We start from the raw sequence: 22,099 nt of genomic DNA on the forward strand, positions 1-22,099 counted from the left end.
ATGTGTTTGTGTGTTTGTATGTGTGTTATTCTCTGTGCACCTCCAGGCCCTCTGTGGAAGATGGCCAAACAGTTCTGGGCCCAGTGGTGAGCTGTGGGCCCCCCGGGGCCTTGTTGACTCGACCCGTCATCATCACCATGCACCACTGTGCCGTGTGTGATGGTCAACAGGATTGGCTGATCCAGCTCAAGAGCCATTCACAGCAGAACCAGTGGGAGGTGAGATGTGGGTGCAGCAGCAGACTCTAATGCCTGTCGCCATGGTGGTTGTAGTTTAAAAATGTGCTTTTGACAGTCATATGAAGTATTAAAATCATATGTGTGCCACCTAAAATAAAATTTACAGATGTGACTTATCCATTAAATATTCCACACTGCATTTGGTTGGTTAGAAATTCTACTCAGGAAAGAGCAAAGCGGAAAGGTACTGTGAAAAACAAAATGATGAAATGGCACTGGATGATGGATAGCATGGATGAGGTGAAGGGGATCAACTTTCCCAGCTTTGTTTGTGCTGCTCAGCACTCAGCGAATCCCTGTTACAGCCAGGTGCTGAAATAGTAAACCACTGATAGCAGAGAATAGGCTGGGACTGTCTTCTCCCCAGACTGTTTTCTTGTACCTTTATGAATGCCTATTTTTGTTTGTGTGTGCCGTTGTGTGTGTATGTGCTGTGTTTGTGTTTGAGTTTTGGAAGCCCTGTGCCTGCAAGCTCCATCATTAACAGTGCTGATGATGATATGTTGGGTTGCTGAGGGCAGCAGTGTGAATGTTTTCTGCTTATCCCCTTTCTCCTTCTCTCTGTTTGTCACACACTCACACAGAAACAGTCCACTTCAGTCCAGATCACTTGTAGAGAAACTACGCTTCCACAATCATTTCAAAAACTGCTTTATACTCGTAGAAATGGTCCAGTTGTCATTTCTTGTACCAAAAATCTCTATCAGTAGTACACCTTAGATAATAATTCGATGTACCTTGTGGTGGGCAGTTATAAAGGTCTTTTTCTTACCTGTCAAGAGAGCATGTCTGGATAAGTTTTCCTTCCATGTGGTTTTTAATGAACTCAGAGTGTGCTTAGACTTTTTTAAATGGGAAGGTGCTCAAAATATAAAAAACAACCATTTGTTCCACAGCAAGGCCTAAACAGAATGAAACGCAGTAGAAAGGCAATAAAAAGCACAAAAATGGCACTGGCTTGAATCTATGCAGGCATACTGTAGAGGCCTGTCACATATTGGAAATCCAAGTACTTAGCAACAGCCTATATCCAATATACAGCCTTCTGTCAGCTCATTATTGAATAGTGGCTTGAATAACAACATTGTCAATCTCCACTGCTATTGATATGACTTATGGAGCAGATATAAAACTAGCAGACTGGCCCAAAATGCCTTTGTGACATTGATGAATTACTTGGGGGCAGCCAATAAAGCTCATTGTAAAATGAGAATTATTAAGTAAGAAATAACTAGTGATCAAAGGTGAAATCTTCCAACAGACACACACACATACATATATATGGCAGTTACACACTTGCTATTGATTACATCTCTGACCTGTCAGAAATGCAGATGGTAATATTCACGGTAACTGCAGCTTCCTTTATATGAGCTTCTCTTCCCACTGATGCCAGCCTCAATGCTGTATGTGTGAAATATTGCTTCATATGACATGCTCTGTCAAAATGTGTATTCATCACTACAGTAGAAACAGCAGAGATGAGCTCCTCACACACACACACACACACACACACACACACACACACACACACACACACCCATTGAGCATTGAGGAAGCATGGTGTTGCGATGACGATGAGGACAGCAGGTCATATAATGAGGAACATGCGGTACTTTCTGCTTCAGTAACTCTCCTCCAAAGATTTATCCTCCCACGCCTCAGCTGATGTCAAAAATGTGTGAATAAATTTAGATTTGTGAACATGTGCATTTTCATGTTTGATTGTTTGCGCCTGCACACATATGTATAAAGCAAAAGCCTTATTTTCCACTATGTGTTCTAATTATCCCCCAGTAAGGAGCCCCGGCGCCATCCCCCAGGAGCAGTTAAAGAGTCTAATGATCAGCCATAATACTGCTGTTAAACGGCCTAGCTCACAATAAAATACTGTAATTCCTCTTCTGTCTCTCATAATAGGCTGAATTAATGCCAATATGCTGCTCACAGGAGTGTTTGGATTAGCGAGATGAAGACAGAGAGAGACAGAGAGAGAGAAAGAGAATGCAAGATCAAGAGAGATCAAGAGAGCGAGAGGGAGGCCACATTAGCATCCTCAGACCAGACAGTGTTAATGAAAGAGAAATATGTCTAGGCATTTAGTGCTATTACAGGGGTCAACTACAAATGGTCTGGATACTCACTCTTGCATTACCTCACATATATTATGGCAGGGTGTCAGACACTGGTAACACACACTTGTGTAATGTCACAAAGTGTAATATCTAGGACACAGCTTATGTAAAAAGGCCATGACCCTCAATTGTACTCCACCCCCCCTTAAAATGACATTTAAATTCAGTTCAGCCAGTTCTTTACGTCTCTGCATCCAACTGAGCAATCAATTTAGTACACAAGTCATACAAGTGAAAGTTTCAAGTGAAAATGTTGTGGACATTAATAATGATGATATCCAAATTCTAACTGAAATGCCACAGGCCAGTTCCCCTGAACAATTTAATAAATACAAATGTAACAAGTTAAGTTTAAGTACACTGCTTTTACAAACACACCAAAACAAAAACCGCATAAACTTGTGTTTTCAATTTAAACACATGTAATAAACTGTGATTGTTTTTATGCTTTTTGAGTAATGGCTACGTATATTGGTATGCTGTACTGGTATATCAGGACATCGGTCAAATGACCTACTAATTGAGCTCAGCTGGCTGTGCCTGATTATGTCCATTGGATAGCAAATACATAGAAACATGTATTAGCAGTGCTTAACATTGAACAGTCCCATTTTTAGGAATGAAAAACATTCACTTAGATATTTAAGAACATGTGTTTAATAATGGATGGTCTTGGAGAGATAGAAAGCAACAGTGTTCAACAACGTCTGTTAATGGCTATACTTTGGCTCAAATGAAAACATGTAAGGCAACATAGGTGGGACAGATCCAGGGTGACATGCTATTAATCATGCCTTCTTTTGTGTTCTCATCTTTTTCTTCTTTATAATGGTATTTTTCCAATTGCAAACGCTACCACATGTAACAAAGTTATGAGCGGATGACTACACACTATATGATGACTATACACTTGTGTCACTTTTTCTTTCCTCTTGTCCACACCGTAGGATGTGGTGGTAGTAGGAGAGGAAAATTTCACCACGCCGTGCTATATCCAAATGGATGACGAGGCCTGCCACATCCTGACAGAGACTCTGGGTACCTGCTGCCTTGTGGGCCAACCTCTCAGCGCTGCAACCACCAAGCGCCTCAAACTAGCCATTTTTGGCCCTGTCACCTGCCCTGCCATGGAGTATCACATCAGAGTCTACTGCCTGGACGACACACAGGACGCACTCAAGGTAAATGCACCGCAGGTTGTTGAATGTGTGTATCCATTCTCCATTCTTTGTCTCTCAGTGTTTGCAAAAGGTTATGTAGCAGCAATTAAATGTGTTTGTAAGCATTAATGATGTTTGTGAGAGTGATATTTTTGACTGAATTGTTAATGCGTGTGTGTAGGCAAAGCCAGCAGATGAGATGTGGGAGGCGGAATGAGAAATCTCTTTGTTGGTGTTTCACAATAAGGGGTGACAAATGCTTACATTTGAATAGTGTTGCTGCTCCTAGAAAGATGTAGCTGCTGCCCCAACACAAAATAAGCTACATTTATCCCCCTACTCTACTGTTCTACCTACACGGAGGAAAGATAAGGAAGGATTATCATACTGAGCAGGGATATTAAACATGGTTATTAAGTTTGGGAATGGGTAATGAGAATGTGATAGTGATCCTGCTGCAAGGACATTGAAGTTGCTTTCAGATGGCAGGTCCAGATTCAGGTTCATAAAGCCCTGAGATAATGGGATGAATATACTATAAAAAATATTTCATTTGTAAATGTACCGGAGAGCATCTGAATGAAACTGCTGTAGCAAACAGATATAACAACAATTTTAAGCAGCACAAAAGTAGACAAATTTGTTTTGAGGTCAGTATATGCATGGTTTCATATACTACACAAGTTTTGTGTGTGTATTTCAGGAAGTCCTACAGATGGAGAAGCAAATGGGTGGAAAGTTGTTGGATGAACCAAAGACACTCAGTTTTAAAGACAGCACCCACAACTTGAGACTTTCCATCCACGATGTCCCCCACGCATTGTGGAAGAGCAAACTACTAGCCAAGTACCAGGTAAACTGGTCGTAAACCCTTTCAGAAATAGGACTTAAACATTTTCACACGCTCCCTGACAGCTGACTAAAATCTTCTACCCTCTTCACCTCTATGCAGGAGCTTTCCTTTCAGCAAGTGTGGAGCGGTTCACAGAGGAACCTCCACTGTTGCTTTACCCTGGAGCGGTTCTCTGCCAGCACTGTGGACCTGGCCTGTAAGATATGTGTGCGCCAAGTGGAGGGAGAAGGGCAGATTTTTCAGCTGGACACTACACTGTCAGAGGTGAAGTTGACACACGCCTAAATGTAACACTCTCATTTAGTTTATAACGGCTTAAAAGAATAATTCTCCTCGTCTAGATTATTAAAGATCAGTGTGGCTTTTGATCCCTCTTGTCACCTGTGTTTTGCATTCAGAGATAACGCTGCTTGAACAAATGTATCCTCTCTCCCATGCCCTCTTTTTGCAATGTTCACAAAGACTTACAGGGTGGAAGGCAGGGCGTCTTGACCCTGCGGCTTTCATATAGTCCTGCCGATGACAGGCCAATGCAGAGCAGAGTGGAGCAGAGGGGGAATAATCTCCCTGTAGTCGTGCCATAGTTCCTCCACAAAGGCCATCTGGCCAGGAGAATGGAGCTTGAGGGATGGAGCACACAGGCTTTGTGCTCAGTAATGAGATGAATTACAGTACATGCAGTGCGGAGCTGTGTCCCCGCCTGGCATTGGCTCATTTGTCTCTGGGTCTTGCTCTGGTTTCTGTAGGCAGACCTCCAGTACTTAATCCACCAGATGCAATATATTTGAAAATCACTCAGCTTGCATCAATAAATGAATGGCAATAAAATGAATAATTTTCTCTTTTTACACAACCCAGAGAGAGAAATTGTCTGTGCTACCAACCCATTTGAGCTACATTATGTTTCGCTCTGTGAGATGGTGTTAAATAATGTACATGCAGCCTGCACCTTGACAAAATGCCACTGCTACACTCTGTGTCTCTATTTCAACCTGTCTCTCTCTCCTTCTCTCTCTCTTTCTCTCTTTCTGCAGGATTCCCAGAGCATTGACACGTCTCTGCTGGACCCCGCCAGTAACATCACCACACTGGTGGGGCCCAATGCCTTCCGCATCCCCGTCTCCATCCGACAGAAGCTGTGTGGCAGTCTGGATGCACCACAGACCAGGGGAAATGACTGGAGGATGTTGGCCCACAAACTTAACCTTGACAGGTGTGTGGAGGAACATGAGTCTATCAGAGAAATGGAGTGAGACAGTGACTCAGATTTGGGGCCTCAGTGGTCACAGTCTGGCCACAGACTAGAGGGAAAGGCGGAAATTAAAGAGATAAAATGAAGGAATATTGTTGATGTGCAATTTTAGCTGCCAAATCCCTATTTTTATTAGAAGTATGCAACAAGAATAAATGGGGAATAAAACTGTACATTTTGATTTCTCGGTGGGAATGGGACTCATTTTGATAAACATCTGTTGAATAGAGATCAACTTAACTGAGACGGACAGAGAGAAAGACAAAGATAGAACGACGCTGCTCGTTTCAAAAACATCACCTATGTGTCTTTGATAGTCCGACAGTCTGTGTGTGATGGAGGTACAGTGTGTGTCCATTTATAAGGTCCCAGCTCAGCAGGGCGGCCTTATCACAGGCAGCAGCTGCAGATTGACGAGACCACTGACAGAGTGTGGCGTGAAGGAAGGAGAGTGCAGGGTAGAGACTTAAACAAACCTCTCGTTCACAGCCCGAACTGATGATACATACAGAACAGAAGTGTATATATTAGTTTCCATTTTTATTTTTTCAAATCAAAATCCAGGAATATGTGTGGGGGTTTTTTATATGGGGGGAAAACAGATTGGAAAAAGAAACGTGTGAAAAATAGGATTTAAAAAATATCATTTCCAGCACAACACAGCTCTGAAAGTTAACCTTTTTTTGCTACACTTCCTTAAATGGACTTAAAGGGTCTTAATCAGCAGCTAATTTGCATATTCCCCCCTACTTTTATCTGAACTGTATATAAATTAGTTTTTTTCTGTGCTGTACTTGTCGCAAGAGAACTTAATTAAAATGTTTGCAGCAGGAATCATGAAATCCGTAAAGTCAGTTTTAAACAGATTGCCCCATTAAAAATATGTGGATAATTTTAAGGGAAAATCTATTTTAAAACGTAAGAAAAGATAGCACACACATATAGATATATACATCAATGCTCATAAATACACATACTGTCATGTCTGCATTATCTCCTTATTAAGGAGAAATGTTATTGACCACATGGGAAATAAATGGAAAAAGAGACAGGCATTAGAAGATACCTGTACAGATGATGGAGCTAAAAAGTTTTGAAAAATGTTTAAAACATTTTAAACACACTAGCCAAGTCCTGTCTTCTCAACCCATCCCTCTCTGTTTTGTCACATTCGATCATCCAGGTATCTTAACTACTTTGCCACCAAATCCAGTCCTACGGGAGTGATCCTAGACTTGTGGGAGGCCCAGCATTTTCCTGATGGCAACCTCAGTCGCCTGGCCCAGGTACTGGAGGAGATGGGCCGCCATGACAGCCTTGTTCCTGCAGTGACTGAACACTGACATCTGCCCACCAGGGAATGTGACATACCAGGGAGGAAGAAGACATGAAAAGAAAATAAGAGAGGGGGGGACACCCAAATGCGGGAGTGTCATTCTGCATCACGTTGACACACACAGATCCTGCATGTGTGCGCGCTCAGAAGTATGATGATAGAAACAGCTAGGTCTACTCAGCCCATGACCCAGTTAAACATTGGCAACAAAGGGTGTAAAAACTTGAGAGGGTAAACAAGAATCTATGCCAGTCATTTCTGTCTGGCTCGCTCTCTCTCTCTCTCTCTCTCTCTCTTCTCTCGCTCTCTCTCTCTCTCTCTGGTACACCAACTTGATATTTTTGGCTCTAGTTTCCTTGGAAACAGCTGTCTGGTTATTTGGATGGACTGTGCGGATATGTGGATGATGCCCTTGCCATAGACAACGTTCTGAGTAGTGAGACACTATCAGAGGTCAAAAGATCAAAAGAGCGAGCCTAGGATCGGAGGAAGAATCTCTCACTCTCCAAAATCAGTCTCCACATCAACTCCATGGATGAGTATGTGTTCTGTGATAACATAGTATTTAATAATATGCCTATTTATACATATCTTTTTTGTATTTGATGCTGCCTGTTATGGAATATTCCTGTCCTCACATTTTGGTTTCTTCTTCCATTATGTTTGACTGTATCATAGCACCTCCTGGTGGACACTTGCAGCAATGACTCATTCTGTCAGCCACATTTACATGTACAGAAAGAAATCAATGATGTAATCATTTTACAGTTTTAGTGTTGCTGTCATAACTACTATTAATACTTTTTATTCATGTTATGTATAATTATTGATTTTCAATTATGTGTGATTGTTTTACATGATTTCTTAAAAAGTCGTTAGAATAATTTTTATAAGTTGCATTGGTTATGATTTTTCCTAACTTTCTTTTGTTGCATGTTTATTATCAGGTCATTTGCCTAATTACACCAGTCCATTCTCCCTTAAATAGAGGGTGATCAAGGCCATTTTCCCAAACCGAATAAATTTCATGACTGATGCTGATGATTTGTATATTGTTCAAGATGATATCATCTACATTAAAAGAGAACAGGCAGAGCGGAGGGGTATATGCTGTAGAAAAGGGAATCAGATGAGTATATTTTTGTAGGACCAATGCAACTGCTTTTTACCAAATAATTGAAATCCAGTATGTGAGGATAAATTGAATACAAAAGGTGATCATCTAAATATCAAGTGTCATTTCTTGCGTCCAGAACTGAATGACATTCATTGTGTGATTTTGGAGGCGAGCAGAGACTTTAACTCAGACTTCTGTGTTTGTATATTAATGACAGAAGACATCAAGGACACTGACTCTGTGCATAAATATTAGTGATAGTCGTAAAATGCAACATTCCTTTGATGCAGCATAACTTGTGACTGTTCAAGTGTTCTTGGTTGGTTCTTGATTTCTTTTATTGGCAGTTGTCCCAGTTTTTCGTAAAGCCGTCTATGCAAACTTTGCATCTTTCTGAAACAATCTTGACATTCTCAGTGGGCTAGCCTTTGCATTCCCTAGTTGTTCTTCAGCTTCATGATTATTATTGTGTATAGTGAGAATGTAGCCTGGCTGTTTCTGGCACTCATGTTTCTCGCAAATGCTTGCATTTCATCTGTCAAGTTACTGTACAAAGTGTAAGAAAGAATTTTTAAGACTAATAATAAATTATATTTATATGCAACATTGAAAATGGAGCATGGGGATCTCATTTGTTTGAATTATGAGATTAATAACATGAATCTTACAGCATTGTTTGACACATAGTCGTTTTATTGGGGAATGTTATCCAGATCCACTCACACACTCATTAATCACATTATGTACAGATTAAATAAGGCACATGCCATAGTGGTAGAGTGGACAGGACATATTGTGTACACAAATCATCAAAAACATAGCATCGAATAAGGAAATAATTACCAATAGATGCCAGCTGAACTATGTACAAATGAAGTGTGAGTGGAAAGAAGAGACAATAAGGGAGAGCAGGGCTGCCTCAGCTCTGAGAGCCTGAAGGACAACCAAAATTCACAAATTCATCACTCACTGTACAATGAAATACTATAGAAAACTCTGTTTCTGCTGGACATGTTTTTTTCATTAATTTAGTCTTATGCTTTGTTCTGTAATAATAATAATAATAATAATGATAATAATGTCATTGACAATGAGGTCACTGAGCATGAATTAGAACATGAAGGCAGCAGTGACAGTACAAAAGACTGCACATAGAATACTGCCATATGGCTTCAGAAGGGCAGAGCAGGACCTTCCTCTGTTTAGAACTGACCAGAGTGATTTTAGTCCTCCTCTCCTGCAAGGGTCCCTGTCCACCTGCTGACATGGACAGCCTGGACCTGACAACCATTCAGCTTTCACAGAAAGCACAACCTGAACACTTGGCCTGAGGCAGAGGTGGCTCAGACAATGGGAGGGCAGATCTCCCCTGACATAATAAATCTTCTGCCTCTTTTTCCCGGTTCCCCGTCGACCATTATCTCATCCTCCCTGTCATTTTCCTTTGTCCTATATTTCACAGTCTCTTTTTTTCCCTTTCTTTAATTGGCCAGTGTAAGTGGCGCTGTGCCAGTGGCAGTGACAAGTCTCTGGTGATGAGAGCATATCTCTTGACTCTCTGTCACAGTTTGATGTCTTGGGACTCTAACATCTTCGCCAGGGTCTTCTTCACCCTCAGGGCTGTTAGGCGGGAGGCCGGGTTGTGAGCCCAGCACTCCGACATCAGTTTTCCCATCTGCCGCAGGCACTGAAGACACATATGTACATATACATAAGAATACAACAAAACCTTTTATAAGGGATTTGCAAGTTGTGAGGAATCCCTTTGGCATATTTCACATCTTTTTTTTTATCTAGCTATTTAATTAATCAGAGGTTTGACATCTTTAATTTATTAACCACTTATTCCCATTTATAACTGCAGACCTGATGACTTTTTATTATGTGAGAAACCCCTGACTCGCTCACTTTCTAATAAGCCACCTGCCCTGCAGTTATAAATGTGGAGGAGAATATATACCAACCAAATAGTTTTTCCCAACCTGGCAACCCCAGGTGTTCTTTTTAATGGCTAATTACTGCTCAAACATAATACATAATTTATTAACCATTAATAAAGCCGTTAGTTACAACATAAGTCTTTTAAAAATATGCATTCTTGGAAAGTGGTATTGACAATCATTTAGAATACCTCATCGCTGCTCCAGCGATTAGCAAATGAAGGTCTTTGTTTCTTAATGCAGACGACTTCTCTCATGTCCTCATAGGAAGGATCAGTGGGCACAAGGTCATGATAGGGCAGCTGATACTCCTCCACAATGCCTTAAGGAAAAATGCATATAAGTGTGAATCAGTAGTATCATGAAGGAAACATCTACACATGTATAAATCATGTTTAAAGTGCTTTTTCTGACCTCCAGAAATGCAACGTCGGGCCATCTCCCAAACGATGAGGCCAAAACTATACATGTCAGCCATTATAAAAGACTGGAAGTAGCTCCTGTTCAGGGTCTCATCCAACACTTCAGGCGGCATGTAGCGCTTAGTACCGACTCGTAGGTTGGGAGGGATATCCACCTCATTGGTGTCACTGAGGCAGGGAAGAGAAACAGAAATGAGTTATAGATAAATGTCCAGGATACTCCTAAACTGCATTACAAATTTGTGTCCAAAAGTCCAAAATGTTCAGTATGTCGCACCTGTTAAACTTGACAGCCAGTCCAAGGTCAGCTATACAGCAGGAGCCGTTTTTTTTTACCAGGATGTTTTTACTCTTCAGGTCTCTGTGTGCGATGGCTGGTTTGCCCTGTGTGCCATAGATCTCAGTGTGCAGGTGGCAGAGGCCTGATATGGAGGAGTAGGCCAGTTTCAGCAGAGCCTTGACGTCTAAGGTGTTGGACTTTAGGTAGTCGTATAACGATCCGTTCTCGTGGTAATCTGTAATTAGGTAGAGTTGAGTCCACGAGCCAGTCCCTTTAATATCTGCTGCTATGAATCCTGGGGGTTGGAAAGAAGGGATGAGAAACATGCATGCACAAATGATTTGGATCAATTTTCAAACAAACACACACACACCAACACTTAAATCAGTCCTTATTTGTAATATTTTGCACACCCAATTTATATTCCCTTACCTAGTATATTTTCATGTCTCATAAGGAAGGTTTGATATATTTCTGTCTCTCTGAACCAGCTCTCTTCCTCTGTGGTGAAGAAGACTTTAACAGCCACTCTCTCTCCTCTCCACTTGCCCATCCAAACCTCTCCGTATCGCCCTTTTCCAATCTGCTTAACCATCTGAATCTGCTTGGCGATGGTTCGCTGCACCTGGCAACAGGTTATCATAAAAAAAAAGTGATTTATCATTTTCCTTTAAAACCACTTTGTTTTAAACATCTTAATATAATGTTAGATAATTGGAACATCATCATTACAATCATTTCCTTTCCTGTTGCTTTTTGTTATTCGTTGTGCTGCCATGGAAGACACATATCTAAGATGAACATTTTATGTCATGTGGGCCTTCTGCCTCAATGTTCAAAAGTAGAGTTGGGTGATAATTTGGTATTATTGTTTAACAACTTTCTGATAAATGATATTTTGTTATTGCTTTACAAAATTCTTACACAGAATTTTACAAGATTATTCTAGACAAATTGTCATTTAAAAATGTAATGCAGATAATCTATTGATAATTATCTGCATCAGTAGATGCAGATAATCAATCAAAATCAATGTGATTATTTTTGTAATGTATAATACATTACTAGCATGAAGCTGATTTGTTCCATATAATTTCCATTTCAGCATGAGACAATGACAATCATTTACTGCTCTTCTATGAAGGCCCAGTTTGAGGTGTTGAGGCAGATGTGCACTGATGTTTTCTCACCAGTAGAGGGAGTCCTGACCCAGAGCCAGACCCGATGCTGCGTGAATGATCTATCAGGTCCTTCAGGGACTCCCCAGGGGGGATGTAGGTCTCCTCCTGCTCCAGATCGATACTGTAGTGCGGTCGTGACTCCTGGCGCTTATATCTGCCACAGAAGGGTGATGCAATATTTACTAAATTGCACATCGGGAAGTGGAAATTTGTTGATACATGCAGGAGACGTCTTCAAGATTCTTACCTGAAGTAGCAGAAAACAAAGATGAGACCGAGGATGATGCTACAGACTGTGATTGAAATGAAGAGAGCCATGTACTGGATGCTGCCATCAACATAATCTAAAAAAAATGGGAAGATGTATTCTTATTTTATTGTATAATTTTGCCACCCCTAAATGTGAAAAATAATGTTCTTAGTGAAGAGATGGAAAGTTTGTCAAATTAGAACTGACAAATAGGTGGTGACAGTCATCCGTTCATGTTACAACTCTCACATCTTTCTAATTTGCATTGGCAGGAACAAGCTCCTTCTCCCCTCCCTCCCTCTAACGCTTCCCTGCATCCTCCTCTCACAGTGTGTGATCGATCACATCCCCTTCCTGAATCCCACAGATCAGCTGTCACACTGACATTGTGACAGAAACCCCAGAGGCCTAAAGCAGCTCTGGGGCTCTAGCCTTTCTGCGGAGCTCCTGCCAATCAGACACACACAAAAACAGGGGATACTTCATGGTGTGCACAGGACCACAAACACACACACACACACACACACACACACACACACACACACACACACACACACACACACAGTAAGCTAGTAGACAAAGAAAAACTGCATGAACAGCAAACTCCCTGCAAGTTCATAGAGGTAAAGGATAACTCTGGTTTTTGGATGAGAAAATAAAGGCCAACAGTAAAATTATTACCAAATTGATTACATAACAGACACCTGTTCTTAGTTTTGCACCGTTTTCCAGTGCACTAAATAATCAACATTTCAGGTGCACTTGCTGTCAGTTTTATCCCTAAATAAAGATTGTTTACAACCCATCTGATCACCGGACAGCTTCTTTCGTGCCACATCTGACTTTGTTGTAGCAATGTTGCCATGTTCTCAGATCTCAGTAATTACTTTGGTGAGTACAGTGTTATCATAGCTGATAGAAATAGTAGACAAAACTGGGGAAAAACATGGAATTATCCTTTATATCTCTCCAACTGACTCCACAAATCAGTTTGTCACTGTTTGCTTGAAGGTCAAAACGAAGTGTGTGAGGCTGTGTGAAAGCGTAATGGTGAGTCTGTGTGACAGAGACAGGGAGCGAGAGACTGTGTGTGTGTGTTTGTGTGTGCATATGTGTGTGTGCGTGTTGGTGTATTGCGGAGTAACAGATGGACAGATATCTCACATCCGTCCCAAGGCAAGAAACTCAAGCAGGCCCTGGGGAGAGGCTGTCCTTTTCATTAGAGGGTGAGAGAACAAGTTAAGGCTGCAGGCTCTGTTTCACCTGCCTCTTTCTCTCTCTCTCCCTCTCTTTCTCTTTCTCTCTCTCTCTCTCTCCCTCTCCCTCCCTGCAGCATGTGCCACTTCACTCCAGCACCACACTGTGGTTTGTAACAGTTTAAACTGTCACTACCCATCACCACCCAGCGTGACCTGGATGAGCCCGTTCTAAAAGCCACTCACGCTTTAAAGTGGGGCAGGATTTCAGTGTGTGAAAACCTGTGTGAACAAGTGTGTGCGTCTTACCTGATGTCAAGAGCGGAGGAAGAGTAGGATGCAAGTCTCGGTTGCAATAGTCCTGGTCGGTGCAACACTCGAGAGCTCTCCTCGAACGTGCATTCCACGTGTCCTATCATACACACACATAAGCCACATGTATTTCTGCACAACACTAATGAAGACACAACAGAAGCGAATATTTACAGCCACAGTTATTCCTAATGAGAACATTTTACAATATACAAAGGTTTTTTCCACTTTGTGTAAAGATAGTGAGGCAGGACAAGTCTGATTTAAATAGGTCTCATAAAGAGCTGCAGTGAGTCAAGGAAAGCTCATAAAGACTTAATAACGGCTCATATAGGAGGACACACATACGCAGGCAAGTGCAAGTATTCATCCAGGCAGAAATACACACACACAGCTGACTTACTCTGCACTGGAACTCGGAGCCCGCAAGACCCAAACAACCTGCAGTGAGTACCGCCAGACCTCCCTCCTCCTCCTCCACCATGGTGAAGCAGTAACCGTCAGTCCTACCAAAATGCACATACATCATCATATAAATAAACATCGCTTGGGAGTCTTTTCATCATAGTCTTCCTCATTATAGATGTCGGGGTTCAATAGTATCTTACTGAATCTGAATCCAGTACTGAAGCTGCTTTTTGAGACTAAATCATTTTCAAATCAATCGTTCAACTATCATAACAGTTCTTAAACGGTAAATATTCAGGAACTGTATTTCAAACATTTTGATCGCGTATTAAATTGTTGCAGCAGAACCAGAGACCTTGTCAAAACCTGGGGTATAGATCTCCAAAAATGAAACTCAACTCAAATCACTCGACTGTACAGATTCAGGTGTGTTATGATAGTAGCTGGAACTGTAGCCTCGGGCTGCTAACCTCAAGCAAAGATGAGGAGTGGGCCACAGAGGTCTGATGAGCGCACTTCTTTTTAACTCCACACCCCCACATTTTCTTTTCATTTTAAACTCACTCACTCAAGTGCCTCACTTGAGGCAATTTATGAAATCCCATGCAGCTTCCTCTGGAGCAACAAAAGGCTTCATACAATTTTATTCACATGTGCAGTACTCTTCCCAAATACCTACCACAGACTTTGATGTGTGAAATCGGTTCCCCTTTAATGAATCAAGATGTCACTTGGAACTTGGTCCAAAATGCTTCCAGATATAGTTTTAATGATTAGTTGTTGTATTGATTATACAATTGACAAAAGAAAAGCCCTTCAGAATTTTTAACAACATCTTTTAGCAACACGTTGAACATTTGCTGATTCCAGATTATAAGTGTGAAGACCTTCTGCTTTCGACTGTTTAGACTGTTGGTTAGGCAATACAATTTGAAGAGGTCACCTTGGGGTCTCAGAAACTGTAGTAAACATTTATTTATTTATTTTTACATTTTATAGGCCTATACAAACCATTAGGGTGAACAAAAAAGGATTTAGAGATTAAATGATGATGAAACTAGTTACACAAACTAGTTTGACCTTAGAAAATGCCATCACATCCATCTTAAATTGACTCTTTATACACATTAATATGAATATAATATGTATTTATTCATAATGTGCACGTACATTTCTGTAACATACAGCACATACCGTACGCACGAGTATTAATCTCTCTAATCTGAGTGGGTTGGCTAATTAAAGTGTTAATAAACTGTCTCTCAAAAGGCTTGAGGGATCTCATTAAAGAATGTAGCTAAAGTAAACATTTGTGTATGTCTGAACAGGTAATTAGACGTCTCACGGGAAATTTATTTGGATAATGAATTGTGTTGTCTTTTACTAGCCTTGATATAAAGAGTTATTTTTATAGTCGGCAGGTGTGCATGTGTGTGGGTGAGCCTAGTCCTGTGTGTGCTTCACCGTACATGCAAGTATTGTTGACAGAGTCTTCGGGGCAGTGGTGGTAGCAGTGACACCAAAGTATGTTCTGAGCTGAAACTGTGGCTGCGCTGCTGCTCTCTTCCGCCCTTTGCTCCGATCCGCCCTTCCATCCATTCTTCAGCAGCATGGTGTCCAACATGTTGGCTGTACACAGAGAAAGAGAGAAACCGGACTGAGCACAAGGGCAGACCAAAATATCTGGACACTCCTCTGGCTCAGCCAAAGCCAGAGGAGTAAAACTTAAGTACACATACCTCAGCAAAATTAAAGATAGAATAAATCAAAGAATCTCCCTGTCTTGGCAGCGTTACCATGGCAATGCAATCCACAGAAAGTGTGAATATGTGCTGCTGAAAGCAAGCCTGCTGTTATGGACTCGACTCAATGTACCTGCATGGAGTCTGGAACCAGAATAACACTACTCACCAGAATGAAGTCTTTGTGCTGTGTGTGTGTGTGTGTGTGTGTGTGTGTGTGTGTGTGTGTGTGTGTGTGTGTGTGAGAGAGAGTCTGTGAGTGCACGCCTACAAGGGTCTGTGTATTTCATGTGAGTATGCATAGTGCTTTTGAAATGTGTATGAGGCTGAGTACATTACTACAAGATTCAGTAGAACCTATGTATCATAATTTGGCACAGATTCAAAACTTTCAGAGGTTGAGCTTTATAATATCATTAATGGTATTCTTCATGTTAATCATTCCATTAAAAACAAGTACTCCAAACCAACAGAGAACAGAAATAGAATTTAATGTCAACAGAACTGATTATCATGTTAGAAATGTTTAATTAATTAATTTATATATTTATTTATCCTCTGCCTGCACAATAGAAATTATTTCCTTCCCATCTCTAAATGGCACAAGACAATTGACAGATACTATTTTGTTGTCAAAACTACTACAAAAGCAAAATTATGAGCATACGGGTTACTGGATATATGGGATGATTTAGTGTTTTTCTTCTGAGAGGAGGAATAACATTTCCAGCAGACAATTACCAGTGAACTACAGTACCAAAACATACACAGCTGAGTCAAGCCAAGGGCAGTAATACAGTACAGTTGTATTCACATAAACAGGGAGTAGGATAAATATTATTGCTCTGGACTTGCTCGTCCTTGAAAGTGTTAAATTTCACAGCTGCCACTGGACACTGAAGCAGTCCAAGGTTGCGCTTTGAACAAAAAGGGAATTCCATCTTCAGTTATTTAGTTGTGTAAATGACTGTCAGTCAGGAGTAATGCCAACATAACCAAATGGAACTTTTCCGAACTGTACACATATATGTTCATGTAACTACTTCATGAAATGTTAATTATGAAGGAAACCTTTAAAAGCAATTTAGGCCGAAAACAACGACATTATAGAATTTATTTCACTGCCCGGTACTACCAATCTTTCACTTTACACTTACTCACTTACTTTACAAGAGTAAAATTAACAAAAATAAACAAACAAACAAGCCATAGTGGAAAATAAATGTTAAAACTGATACTTGTGATCACATTGTCTTTACACACAATAGTATGTATTCCTAAAACTAAAGTGTATTTTTGATTCAAAAGCCACTGTCTGACGTTGGCACCAACTGGAACATTAACGCATAAGCTACTATCCTGAAAGAAATGAAATGTTCAAAGTCCAATCTTTAGACAAGTATGTGTTAAATTTTTTATTAAATGTATGTCTACTGTTAAATAGGTTAAATGTGTTAAATGTGCAACCTTTATTTATCAGGCGCATACGTTCATCGGTGGAGAATAAAACTAGCTCAGACAGCAGCTCGTCCCTGAAGACATCTGTGGTCAGAGAGCTGAACAGTGTTGTGTCACACTAGATGGATGTCTTCCTCTCACTCTCTCTCTTTCCCCTTCTTCTTTCTTTAATATCTATATTATAAAAATTTAGATTTTCACAAACCACAATATCAAATTACTCATTTGCATTGAAAATGCTGAGTTAGTTTGCATGACAAAGAAACATTCCCAAGCATCTGTCCATCCATAAAATCCTAGAATAGCTTCCTTATACTGTGGATGGGTTTATGGTGAAAGGTGTAAGTAGATCTAAGCAGGGCATCAGCCTGAAAGCCAGCCAGCTATTGAAAAGAGACATGAGTAATCCTGCTGAGGACTACGTGATGAAAAGGCTGAGTGTGATATAAACACATTGGCTGTGGTACTCTGTGTCCTTCCAAATGAATCTGTTACTGTTTCTGTCAGAGGGGAAGTTTGTGGAGGTGCTGTGATCCTCCCTCACGGTGGCCTTGGTTTGTCTATCACATCTACTTTGCAAGTGTGCAAAAAACATAACCACCCAAAAAAACAAAACAAGACAGGCTTGTTTCATGAATTTGTGAGGCTTTCAGATACGTTATGACCATATCAGCTCTGTGTTGTAAACTTTTTGACAAAGGCAGTAAGTATGCAAAGAAGCAGCAGAGAAAAATGCTACAGAATACAGAAAAGCTGACATCAGGGAAGGAGAATCCCAATTTAGAGTAAAAAGCAAATGCAGTGTGTAAATCTACATCCTTGAAGAGATGTCACACTAAAACTTGGATGGTTAAGCGCTGACCTGTAAAGCTAAAATCAACCAGAGTACTGCCTTAGAAATCCATAGAAGGGAGAGTAAGAGTGTTACCTGACCAATTAATCATCACCACTTGATTCAAATAATACAAAAATACACCTACACAACCTAACTTCTTCAAACCACGTGATGCACAGTTCAACATGCAGTATGCAGAGTGGCAGCACATATCTGGTTGCACAACATAGTGTACAACAAATTTATGTTCACCTCCTAAACATAGTAAGCATTTAATGATGCCCTCACATACATTGCATTCTTGGAAAGTTTCCTGCATACCTCACTCCAATCACAACTACTTTAATATTTGCTCAGCACACTTAAGCTTAAGTTTAAGTTAGGGTTTAATTTAACAGAGAATGTATATTATAAATGTACAGTCTGTCGTAATTTCTCGAGAACTTTAGGTTTCACAAGACTGTCTTGTTGTAAAAGTGTGTGTGTGTGTGTGTGTGTGTGTGTGTGTGTATATGTTTGTGAGAGTGAGTGTGCTTGGTATATAAGAGGTGGTTTACTACAGAGTCACTGTGAGTTCAACGGACTATTAAAGAGCTTATAGGATGCAAAGCTAGCAAGAGTCTTAAGGGAGAGGCTATATGAGTTACACTTATAACAGAGAGTTTAAACACCACACTGATAAGCGGAGGGGGGTGGGGGGATCATCCAATGTAAAGAGTTGCCTAATTTTATTAATTTGTAATACTGGCCCTGTAAGTAAACAGACCCAAAGCATGATTTGGGTATACAGCCTAAAATATTGACATATAATAACAATAACAAACCACAATAGTATCTCACACATGTTAGCATATAATTGCACACACTTCATCTTCTCTTTGTCTCTGTCTTACACACACACACACACACACACACACACACACACACACACACACACACACACACACACACACACACAGAGTTGCTGTGTCAGCTATGGGGCACATTCAAGGTCACCCCGAAATCTGATCTGCATCCCCCGCACATTCCACAGGCTGTTCCTCAAACTAGACACACACACACACACACACTGGGAGTCTGTGGAAAACATACACACAGAAACATTTGAAGCAATTAGAAGTCACATGTAGTGAATTATTCCAGCTGGAGATCGTTCAGTCACAGCTCGTCACCATCAACGGCAGTGCATCTTTGGGCACTTCCACACTGGCTTCAGCTTTTCCATATTTATCTGCATTAGTGATGACAGCTCATCTGCTGTCTACATGACTGTGTTGGTCATCTCCTTTCATTTCTGCCGTCTGTGGCGGAACACTATCTGAGTGGTCTGCGACACTTCCTCCCACCTCACTTTCAGTCAAGTTTTTGGTGGTGACAGAAGTAGCATGACTGTACACATCTTTGTGCTGCACAAGTGTGTCAGACAGTATCACGCATCACTGGTTAAAGCAAAAATAAGCTACAACAACAAACTGTACTGCACAGATATAAATGATTCTCCAGCAGCTCTCATTCGTTTTAATTTTGAATATTTTAAATGCTGCATTTTCTAATATCTTTTTCCCTTGTTTGCCTATTATCAGCTCCTCAATATACGCACCACAGTCCTGGCAGAAGGATTCATCTCTGTGAGGCCAGTTTTTGTGCAGGTTGGGGTTGTCTCTCACTTATTGTTTTCATGAAGTTCATTCAGACAGAAATTGTGAGTACAGGACAAACAAACTTGAATTGAACTGACTATTAAAGAAAATAAAGAGATTTTTAAAAAAACCTAGTTTATAGCTACAAAAAACTGACTTAGCTTATTAATCACTTCGCTGTTTTCACACTGAAAAAGCTAACAACTATTTCTTATTTCTAATCATAGATGGCAAAATGTCACATTTTATTTGAATTATTTGGCAAAAAAAATTTGATTTTTGAAAATTGATTTTATTTTCTCATTAGAAATCAGTGTAGATTAAAAAATAAATTATCTTGGATATGACCATTCATACCAGTTCAGCAAAGATGATGAGGGTGATTATCAGGCTTTAACAGTTGCAGAGTCTTAAACCAAGGTACAAGTATGACATAAAAACTATGTGACCTTAAAGTTATTTGAAATTGAAAACTAAAGCTAATTCTTTCCTTTCATTTGGCGGTTCTTTCATTTGTTCTGTGCACTAGGGATAGAAGTGAGTGATGTGACCCTTACATGCAACTAAAGTTGTAATCCAGACGGACACTGCCAATCGATATATATGCTGTTATAATATTGGGTTTACTTTTTCCATCAAGAGACAACTCGAAATCAATGCAGTACAGAAGTACTGCTATTACCGGTAATAAATAAGGAGAGAAATGTTGACAGGGGAATTTCAAGTCTAGGAAAATGAAAACAAAAATCTCTGCATAAAGTATTCCAATTAGCACGGTTGTTTCACAAGAGCCGACATCACAGCACTATAGCCATTTAATCTGTGAGCTGAGAACTTCACACAGACTGTTCATCACAAACGGAGAGGAGGACATGAGAGAAAAGGGAGATAAGTTACTCCAGGTGGCCATGATAAATCACCTACTCAAAGGAGACATCTTCCCCAGTGTCTCCAGAGTGCACTCTGACCCTGAGGGGGTCACAACCAACCTGCAAAGAGGCCATACATCCTCCTCCACCCTACCAACGCACCATCATTCCTCTTAACCCCCTACAGGCTTCAAAGGCCTCTGCCACACACACACACACACACACACACACACACACACAGAAGAACGTGACTGAGGAGCACATTCCACACTCTCTCCTCCATCTCTGCTGCAACACCCACATCAGGTCATCTATTTCTACTGCACAGCTTCCAGCAACCTGTTCTGCGTTTACCGGCCGTGACCATATTGCCTAGGCGAAGGAATGTGATGGTCACTTTGAGGCTCCCACCACCCGCAGCAATAATACCACAACAGATTTATGGAGGGGGACCTGTCTGCCATAGACATTGCCAAACATTGTACCCCAACCTCACCTTTTTAACACTGGTTGCACAGAGACTTTCTACAGGGGTGTGAATACAGCATCCAGCCAGCGTACAGGAACAGTAGCTGCTATATTCACAACAAAATACTCAAACACAGAAGACACAGAGACAAACCGACTTTTGCGATAAAGTTTGATTATTTCAATAATTCCATATTTATTTTCATAAAATCCCTTTCCCTTTATAGACGAGTTTCTTGTATACAAACGCTACTGGATGCGCGTGCAGCCAGGTGGCAAAAGTGCATTGGTAGCTGGTCAGAAGACTGTAGTCAACCGCTGCAATCAACGTAGATTACGCATTGTTTGTAAATTCGTTCAAGTTGGATCTGTTCTGTCTATTTATTTTTAATACCCAGTAATAAGTAAAGTAATATTGTTACTTTTCAAATGAGTAATAATTAAAAAGTAACTCAATACATTTTCTGAGTAATTTGCCCAACACTGCTGCTAGATATGCCGCATAAACTGATAAGCCGCTAAGACAGAGTTCTGCTTTCTGCCCCCTGGTTGTGCGCTTATCTCGGTGATGATGTTGCATAGAAATTATCTCAGCAAAGGAGAAGTGCTCACTAACATAGATTTTGATAGATTTGTGAACAATATTTGAGAGAAATAGGCCTTTTGTGTACATAGAGAAAGTCTTAGATCTTGGAGTTGTTATGAAACCAAGGCTATTGTATTGACCACAGTGTGTGTCTGTGTGTGGCATCCTCATACTTACACACTATCTTGATCCTATCTTCTGTTATTTGTTCTGACTCCTTTGAAGCTCGAGATGTTTTTTAACATTGTCTATCCTCAACGCGCATCAATTCATCTCGATCTATCCATGTGGTTTGGACTTACTGGAAAAAGCCACAAACCACTGACTAATGCTGGTCTCCATTACAGACACATCTAGAGGCTACAGCCATTGCGCCACCACAATATGTCATTTTACCCCATAATATTACCTCTGCCAAAA

General features: G+C 40.6%; 2 protein-coding genes across 5 annotated transcripts in view; one reads left to right on the forward strand and one right to left on the reverse strand.

Annotated features, from left to right (window-relative positions):
• Positions 1 to 8,705, forward strand: part of unc5c (unc-5 netrin receptor C) — a 118,133-nt gene extending 109,428 nt beyond the window's left edge. For all 3 annotated transcript variants that reach the window (XM_038733502.1, XM_038733503.1, XM_038733504.1), the window contains 6 exons: positions 47 to 218; positions 3,322 to 3,555; positions 4,238 to 4,387; positions 4,487 to 4,651; positions 5,422 to 5,600; positions 6,823 to 8,705. In XM_038733502.1, coding sequence (XP_038589430.1) covers positions 47 to 218; positions 3,322 to 3,555; positions 4,238 to 4,387; positions 4,487 to 4,651; positions 5,422 to 5,600; positions 6,823 to 6,982 — 1,060 coding nt within the window. In that variant the 3' untranslated portion in view covers positions 6,983 to 8,705. The remainder of the gene's footprint in view (positions 1 to 46; positions 219 to 3,321; positions 3,556 to 4,237; positions 4,388 to 4,486; positions 4,652 to 5,421; positions 5,601 to 6,822) is intronic.
• Positions 8,706 to 8,764: 59 nt separating this feature from the next.
• bmpr1bb (bone morphogenetic protein receptor, type IBb) overlaps positions 8,765 to 22,099 on the reverse strand; it is a 58,372-nt gene continuing 45,037 nt past the window's right edge. For both annotated transcript variants that reach the window (XM_038733506.1, XM_038733505.1), the window contains 10 exons: positions 15,551 to 15,710; positions 14,077 to 14,179; positions 13,671 to 13,773; positions 12,163 to 12,259; positions 11,925 to 12,069; positions 11,167 to 11,359; positions 10,732 to 11,029; positions 10,447 to 10,622; positions 10,224 to 10,354; positions 8,765 to 9,779 (listed from right to left, as the gene is read on the reverse strand). In XM_038733506.1, coding sequence (XP_038589434.1) covers positions 9,654 to 9,779; positions 10,224 to 10,354; positions 10,447 to 10,622; positions 10,732 to 11,029; positions 11,167 to 11,359; positions 11,925 to 12,069; positions 12,163 to 12,259; positions 13,671 to 13,773; positions 14,077 to 14,179; positions 15,551 to 15,705 — 1,527 coding nt within the window. In that variant the 5' untranslated portion in view covers positions 15,706 to 15,710 and the 3' untranslated portion in view covers positions 8,765 to 9,653. The remainder of the gene's footprint in view (positions 9,780 to 10,223; positions 10,355 to 10,446; positions 10,623 to 10,731; positions 11,030 to 11,166; positions 11,360 to 11,924; positions 12,070 to 12,162; positions 12,260 to 13,670; positions 13,774 to 14,076; positions 14,180 to 15,550; positions 15,711 to 22,099) is intronic.

This window comes from Micropterus salmoides, unplaced genomic scaffold, assembly GCF_014851395.1.
Source record: "Micropterus salmoides isolate LMB-PRFRI ecotype aquatic unplaced genomic scaffold, ASM1485139v1 Ms_hic_scaffold_20, whole genome shotgun sequence".
NCBI lineage: Eukaryota > Metazoa > Chordata > Actinopteri > Centrarchiformes > Centrarchidae > Micropterus > Micropterus salmoides.